Genomic DNA, 8,932 nt, shown 5'->3' with positions numbered 1-8,932 from the left:
TTTGTGCGACTAATAAGCCACCTTTATACGTAATTATTACCTTGAATTTAATTAGGTATATCTATATAGTCTAATATTGATACTACAGCCGTTACTATCGTTCAATGCTTATGATAATATTTCTTTTATCTTTTGCGTAAAAGAAGAGAATGACGCAACATTATGAATATGTAATTTGAGTACTATGAATATCATTTTCATCTTAAACTTACGATGAAAAGAAACCATTACTTTTTCTCAGTAAGTATACTCTTATTACATCATAATAAGCGATTTTTAAATAAGTAAACGATATTGTTCAGCGCAGAGCTCCAAACCAACCCCCTGCGCCGGCGCACTCGTTTTCCGAATTCCATTGAAGCACGCGAACGGTTTTAGCTCCATTGCTGTGAATGTGTGCAGTGACATTTGTTTGATAATATTCATGTGTGCGTGAACACACATGTAGCGGTAGATGGGTGCGACACCCCTTCAAAATTGTAGTCCGTTTGTACCCGGATTTCGATGTTATTAACAAGTTTATATTTAATTTTTCTATAACACCATTATAATTTTCAAACTTCGTATTCAATTTATCGGCAAGATATAATAACTGCATTTTTTTTAAATCTTCGAATTACGACTTGTTTCTTTATCAGCAAAAACAAGTCAAACTTATCAATTTGTAACGTTATTCGTTAATTACCTGTTATCTCTAAAACTATTTAATGGAAACATATTTATTTCGCCGATACCATCACATTTACCTGAAACGTGTTACAAATGTTATTATGCGAGGGGTGGGGCTTTGTTAGCGTTGAACAGGAACGCTTCCCCGGTCCGCCCTTTGAAAGAGCATGTGTGCAACTAGTAAACGTAAGTACCCCTGTTGATCCCCCCGCGAACCACCCCAGGTGCGTCCGCGCGGCACGCGCCATTCTCGCCGTGGACGGCGCCCTGACGCCACCTAACCATTTCAACCACCGTTATACTAACTGTAACACTCTACGTGACCTCATCAGGCAACCACCCGAGACTAATGATACACAAACACTCGTAACATGTGAAAACGGCAAATCATCACGCCGAAATGAGCTCGATCGGCGTCGTCGTCTTCCGTAACTCGCCACTCGGTAAGGCGCAGGTGCTCCAGGAATCCGTGAATAATTCCATGAACATAACCAACAATGGAACCCCAAACGTGCGACGAGAAATCATCATAGTGAGCAAGAAGCAGAAGATACCTACTCCAACGACAGTGTCAGTGACTTCATTAGTGCGTGCTGCAGAGCCTATTACTACCAATGTGATCGTGAAAAGACCGAGGCTTCGTGAGAATAGTGTGGAAGACAATGGACGCACGCCTACACCACTGGCTGTAGCTAGACGCAATGCGCGGGAACGGAACCGAGTCCGACAAGTTAACGATGGCTTTGCTGCTCTCCGACGCCATATCCCAGAAGAAGTTGCTGCCGCATTCGAGAGTGTCAACTCGAACAGAGGTCCAAACAAAAAACTGAGCAAAGTGGAAACATTACGTATGGCTGTTGAATATATACGGAATCTCGAAAGTTTGTTAAATATTGGCCATGCTGATAAAGAAAATAATACATCAAGGCCATCCATGGATTCATTTCCTTCGCCGGCATCATCCTCGCCCAGAGAAAATAGCCAGGAACGGAGCTATTTCTCTATTCACTCACCCGCTCTTGACGATGAAGATATGGAAGAGGATGAACTTGACGGTTCTGTACACCAGCTACCACAGCAACAGTACGTTGACCTAACCATGCCAGATACTTTTCAACTAGTCTCTACTCCACATCTTTATGAAGAAGAGGAAGGCATCCAGCCTTTGACACCTTCATCTGATCTCATTGGCCACGAAGAAGTAAACTCTCATCTTCTCGACGGCCATTTTCGTTTCCCGAATTCCGCTGAGCAGTTTACAGTGATACCGGAAAACTATTGTAATGAAGGGGAAGTAAATGACAACGATTTTGAAGTGAAATATGCCGAATCCATTCATCAACAAATGCAAAGTTACGGCGACACAGTACTGCCCTTAGAGGCAATTAACGCTGACTTGATTCTAAACAGCGAATATAAGTTTAAAGAAGAGGATACTTTCACAGAAAACCAATACAGCGATGTGGAACTGAAAAAAGAGCTTCCAGATATTCAAGTGACCCCTGAAGACAGGGAACAATTTGAAGAGACTTTAAAATGGTGGCAAGAGAAAACGAGGCAAAATCCTATAGTCAGAAAGAAGGATTAATTCTATCTGAGCGTTACGTATTTACTAGATTAATTCCAGATATTTATTATGTACAATGTGAAGTGATAGTAACAGTCATACAGCTGTCAGTGCCAAAGACAGTGGTCGACGCGTGCGCAAGGTGTGCGGTAACGGTCAAGATAATAAACTGTGCGCACATCAAACATTTCATTCCTGCTTGTTTATTAAGTTCACTAGAAAACAATGTTTATCACAGTTATAATTACACTAGTGATGTTGTAGTAGAACCTTCATATATGGTCTAAGTTTCGCCTCTGTGGTACTCTTTAGTAGTTTTGTCGTATTTTATCGTATTTATATGATTTAGTGAATGTTATCATAATAATGCCATACATTAGATAATTTCTAAGTGTAATAATATATTACGAATGTAAATAGTTTCTGGCTAGGGCACCTAATTATCATACAAACTATTTCTAGTGCCTTTGATATAATCTTGTGATGTTATTTTATTAGCTAATAGCAATTCTATGAATGAATAAATGTTTCTAACTTCCATAAAAGATAGTTTTTGTGCTAATAATAAGAACTTACAATATTTCTCCGTGCAATACCATAACTCTTTTAACCAACTATAAAAAAGGAGAAGGTTCTCAATTATTTTTGTGTTTCTTTTACGCGATTTCTTTTTTTGTTGGAAAGGTGGTACCTCAATATCAGTGCCATTAAAGTTTGAAGAAAATATTCCACCTCTAAGGGTGGCAACTAAGCGATGAATGCGCTTTATTGGATTTCACCCACTTTCAGTTAACCGATTCCAATAAAACTTGGCAAATAGACGTAACGAATACAGTAAAAGCGGTTAAACAAACTTTTGTTGTCGGTTTTTTTATTAAAAAGTTACAATTATTTTATATGTAGGTATACTCGCGTTGTAGTCCCATTGGGGTAGGCAGAGATTTTCGTTAATCTACATTCATTCATGATCATAAAGCATATTTTTCTGAATTTTTATTTCATCGTAAAGGTAAATTTGTCCACTTGCAATGAACTATCACACATCTTATATATAAACTAAATAACTTTTACATTATTAATAATATTAATAATATAAAAGTTTACAATTTTCAAATTGTGTTTTTTCAGTTCCACAAAGGAATACCGCGTATTCCATTTAAAAATTCAAAATTTACACTTTAGGTCATGGGAGAGACGAAAACCAAAAATAGATATCCGAAATAATAATAATGTGCCAGACTTTAGAATCGGTAGAGTTCCTTGTGAAAAAGATCGGTCAGGGAATTACTTACCTACTTCTGCCACCAAGCAATAATGTGAACATTACTGCGTTCCAATTTTGAAAATACAGGCACATGGGACTGTCGACTTGTGTCTCAGGTCTCAGGGCGACGAGCGCAGTAGCAGTACCCCTAAAATCTTTGCTATTTAAAGCTCTGACAGGCATTGCAACTGTTATGGATAGGCGTGTCGCTTGCCATCAGGTGCACGGCTTGTACAACCCGTCACCTGGTATTATAAAAACAAAAAGGAAAAAAGACTACCACACCAAATACCAGGTCTCTAACTAGGGAATTTTCTGTAGTATGAATACCACAGCAACGGTATTAGGGCACCAATTGAACAACCAGTTATACCTCTGGAAATCAGATTCAGGGCTAACAAGTCAGCCCTTTAAAGGTGACACAAGTACCCATTCATCGTATAGGGGCTTCTTGAAAATATTATTACATCTATTCATAAGTATTAAAGTGACGACCGCAATGACCCAGTAGTTAGATGTGGAGCATTAATTTAGGAAACAAATTTTATTTCACTGGTAAACTGGTTGATTCTCATAGAACAGTGAATTTTATAGCTAAAACATATGAAACTTGGGAGAATGTAGAAACTTTCTCGTGTTTTTTGGTGCTATAACAATATAAGTGTGCTCAAAAGTGCCTGTTGAGACGAATTGTGGTTTTTAATAGTTATTTATTAATAGTCTCTGACTGCTCAATAATATGTGAAATTATTGCCACATTATTATTAGTTTGTGTAGGTGAATGGTATGGTGCAAATGAGTGCCCACACCATTCACCTACCTGTTTTATGTAAGCAATAAAATGTTGAACAGTTCTATCTTTAAAAAAACTCATCTAAACATTTTTAACTATATGAACGGAACCAGAAATAATATGCAAATAACAAGAAACTACTCTACCCGTTGTTTAGTCCAATGGACGCTAGATGAGTAGATCCCAAGTTCGATTCCCGGTGGAACCAATTTGTGTTCTTTTTCTGAATTGATTCTAGTTTAGATGTTCTGGGTGGTGTCGTTCTTGCGAATTTTCCTGCTTTTGTGCTCATAATGCAGGGCATTCTTATAGTTTCAGGTTTGAGACCAGGTGTATATGGTGCGATTATCTGACACTAAAAAAACTAATATAATAATAATAATAATACAATAATAATAATAAAGACGCACACACTCATAGCCTCGCACTAGAGAAACTTTGTATCGCGGGTGCCATGGACATACACCCATAGGCAACCACAAATGACACCCAAATTCACGAGATAAATAAATGTAGGCCATGCCAATATTTCTCTCGTCTCGGAAATCTAACCCGGGACCTCTTGCGTGGCAGTCCAATATGTTAACCGTTCGGCCACGAAGGCAGTTACCAAATGTCTGCCAATATCTTCTCACCCCCTCACTGACTCAGTGGCAATGATAGATATCGGGCCAATAACGACATTCTACTAATTCCATCCCATTGAGACAAAACCCCTATGGTAATGCAGTCACATTAACCGCCAGTAAATGACCTACTTAAGCACTTTGGCGCTAAGCCGAAGGCGGGTTGCACCGTGAATCTTTTACAAAGAGTTAACAGAGGGATTAATCTTAAAGACTCGTCCATACATACAATACGTAAGTAGTTATTAATAAGGTTAAAAAACTTAGTCTAGGTTATTTTATAAAGGAGATAAAATGTAATTAAAAAAAAGACCGACGAAGACACTTTGGATATGCACTCTCTTTTCCAAGCCCCAATACAGGCAGAAGAAACAAAAAACCAAGTAGAGAAGCTGGTGCAAGACAACATTATAAAAGAATCGTTCTCACCATGGAGCTCTCCTGTCCATTTGTTTCCAAAAAAAAAAAAATACATCCGGTGTACTAAAATTCAGGATGGTCATTGATTTCCGTCGTTTAAATGAGTTCACTCTCGACGATAAGTATCCACTACCAAATATTACCGACTTATTTGATAAATTAGGCAGTAGCACTTATTTTACAACAAGTGGCTACCACCAAACTGAAGTTAATGAGGCTGACCAAGCTAAAACCGCTTTTAAATAAATAATTTAAAAAATAAATACCATTTGGGCTTAAGATCGCCCCAGCGACCTTTCAGCGCGCAATGGACAGCATTCTTAGGGACTCCAAGGCATACATTGCCTCGTCTACTTAGATGATATTATATTTATTATTATCATATTTTCATCTAGTTTACAAGAGCATTTACAAAAACTACGTACGGTATTCGATAGATTACGACAGACCAATTTAAAGATTTAACTCGACAAATCTGAGTTTTTGCGAAAAGAAATACTGTACTTAGGTCACACAATTACTAGAGACGGATTAAAACCCAATAATGATAAGATTAATCGTCTAGTTGTTTAATTGTCAGTTTTAATGTAGTTTAATTTTTTAGTTTTTAAAAATCCTCCCATCGCTCCCGGAAACAAGACTACCTTGTTAGGGTGTAGCTAAAAACTTAAAAATAGAACACAAACAAAGTAATTAACAAAAACAAAAATATACTCCCGAACACATAATTCGAACCACCGCGATCGCGTTTTTGCCTCAAAGGGCTAGAATACAAAAACAATTTATCATCGAAGAAAAAGGTTTCCCCCGGTTTTGCAAGTCTGAATTTCCAAAAAGGACTTACGGAAAAGACTTAAATTTCTAGTTTAAAAATTGCGTAAGATAGTTCTTAATCAATCGAACATTGTTTATGCTTAGGGTATTTAATACTGATGCGAGGTGGCTCGAATTAGTGTCCGGGAGTGTATTAATTACACATTACAAATAATAATTAACGACGGAATTACATTGTTTTAAATAATGAAATATCTTTATATACTAATTATTATTGTTAGTCATGTAGGAACTATTTCAAAGAGGTCATATTTTTTCTCCGTTTAACAATTATTTTATATTCGAATAGCACTTTTGTACTAGAAGGGACCTTAATATATTAGATAAGACTTTTTTATCTTTTTGAAGTGTTACATCGATATTTCGTCGTAGATTGAAACCATCACGAATGGAATCTAAAATCCAGCTTAACTAAACTTAGTGCAATAGGCCCCAAACGTAGTCCGTTAACGGTAAGACGATATCGCTATTGTAATTATAATGTGCCGCCGTTAGCCGAAATAAAAAATGAACCATTTTTTATTTAAAGGGATTTTATTCTAAAGGGAGCACGAACAATCAAGTTGATTAACAATTTCGGGTTCCAGAGCTTTGGGGACAAATTTCTAAGGCCAATAATGGGAAAAGAATTTGCTCTCTCTTCTGGACTCTAAGCACTTTATATTAATGTACACCCAGGGAAGTACTGCCACCATACCTATTTCTACCGCCAAGCAGTAATGTCAGCATTACTGTGTTACGATTTTGAAGGGTAAGGGTGCTGGTGAAATTACAGGCACATGGGACTTGTCAACTTATGTCTCAGGATGACAGGCGCAATGGCAGTGCCCCTCAGATCTTTGCGATTTAAAGCACTGAGTGACACTGCTACTGTTATGGACAGGCCTGTAGCTTACCATCAGGCGCCGACTCGTTCATCCCGTCACAGTATAATAAAAAAAGACATAAAAACAAAAATATATATATACGTACATATATTACAACATACGCTTCTCGAAGAATGTAAACAATTTTAAAGTTGGTAAAATATCATTTCTTGCTTCGTTCCGCACGCTCCCACATATCCGGGGCGGTAAGAATTTTAATTTCCCCACTAGGGGTAAGAAAAAAAATTTTTTCATCATCAAAAATATGGCCATATTTTACGGGGTAAGCGTCTTGCACGCTATTTTGGCTTCCATTTAAACATTTTCCGCTTCATTCGTTAGACTATGTTTCTGGTGATTAAGCAGTTTGATACGCGTGAGTGTGATCTTCGTCTAAGATAAATCATTCGTTATGACGTAGCATTGTTTGGTGTGGGATAGTTCCAAAAAATACCCATAACGGGTTGTAAAAGAGTATAATAAAACGGGGATTGCAATTTTGCATCTCAATGTATCCTGATTCAGATTCAATAGTGAATACACAATGACCTTCAAAAGTGGATTGTTGGGTTCCAGGCAAAAGTACCAAGCAAAAAATAAGCTTTTTTAAAAGCAGCCCTAAGTAAGAGCTGCTTGGCTGAGGTTTACAAAACGAATTTTGCCTAAGCTTGAAGCAGGAAATTATAAAGAAAACACAAAGTTTAATTTCTTGCTTAAACTTTGGCAAAATTCGATTTGTAAATATGAAAAATTTTCTAAGTTCGCTATTTTTGCTTAGTCGAAATCATAGTTCTATTTATGAATGTCAGCCTTAGAGGATTTATAAATAGACAATTAAAATTATAAAACAAAATATCAATAATATCGTTGAGTGAATAGCAATTCCAATTGTAAACAGTTATACAACAGCCAGTTATTAAACATTAAAAAAGTATTTTTTTTTGTCTACAAATAGTACCTTCGAAAAGGTGTTGTAAAATTTCTTTTAAAGGCAACACTATCGTGTGAGTTTTAGAATTAATAGGAATTCGCTCTGGACCTTTTGGAGGGAAAAGTGTCGTTTTTATTTTGACTTTCAATTATTTTGTGAAATCTAGTTTAAAGTGGAATAGGATAGTGCTATTGTGCCTTAATCGAAGATTAAAACGCGAAATTATACGAATCTCGAACTACAATACCCGTATCGGCCCGTTTTAAGGAATCCCGAGTCAATCCAAACACGCCGCCTCAAATTGCCTATCCTCTTTGTGGCGGCCATATTTACAGAAACATAAAAACTTCATGTTTAGGCTGATGGCTTTGCCAAAACCTTAATAAACTAAAAAAAAAAAATTTAGAATTATCAACGTCAAGTTTTATCACATTAATTGCAATTCTAATTTTAAACAGCTGTACAACAGCCAGCTAATAAACTTTAAAAGTATTTTTTTCTCTTTACAAAAGGCACTGTCAGATATCAACTAAAGTTACAATAAATTATAATTTTGTTATATTAGTTGCAATTCTAATTTTAAACTCCCAGAACACAAACTTAAGAAAAGTCTTTTTACTTACGTCTACAAAAAGATTTAAGTACGCACACGACAGAACTCCTCTAAAGCAATGTAAAAAACAAGTATCCTCTTGTAAACACTACAGATCAGCAGCTTATCTACAACTTAAGGGTTATAGACGCAAGAACCTCTGGTAGACTGAAGACGCCGCCCTTATCTCTGGTACATTAGTGCTGTACTTACTTAAAGTAATTAAAAACAAATTGCACTTTACGGTAGATATGTGAAAAGAGTACTGTTGCAATCATAGAGAAATAAAGATGTAATATATTAAGGAGGTCTTTATTGAAAAAAGAAACTCTGATAGCCTAATAGTTTGGCCTACCGCTTCTCAAGCAGA

The 8,932-nt window shown here is 36.6% G+C and overlaps 1 protein-coding gene across 1 annotated transcript; it reads left to right on the top strand.

The window, feature by feature from the left end:
• The first annotated feature begins 875 nt into the window (after window positions 1-875).
• On the top strand, window positions 876-2,771 carry LOC113235280 (achaete-scute complex protein T4-like). The gene has a single exon (XM_026470933.1). The coding sequence runs from the start codon at window positions 1,070-1,072 to the stop codon at window positions 2,255-2,257; it is 1,188 nt and encodes a 395-aa protein (XP_026326718.1). The 5' UTR covers window positions 876-1,069; the 3' UTR covers window positions 2,258-2,771.
• The last annotated feature ends 6,161 nt before the right edge of the window (window positions 2,772-8,932 follow it).

The sequence above is a fragment of the Hyposmocoma kahamanoa genome, unplaced genomic scaffold, assembly GCF_003589595.1.
Source record: "Hyposmocoma kahamanoa isolate Upper Pololo Valley unplaced genomic scaffold, ASM358959v1 87, whole genome shotgun sequence".
Classification (NCBI taxonomy): Eukaryota; Metazoa; Arthropoda; class Insecta; order Lepidoptera; family Cosmopterigidae; genus Hyposmocoma; species Hyposmocoma kahamanoa.
This window is presented reverse-complemented; position numbering and strand designations above follow the sequence as displayed.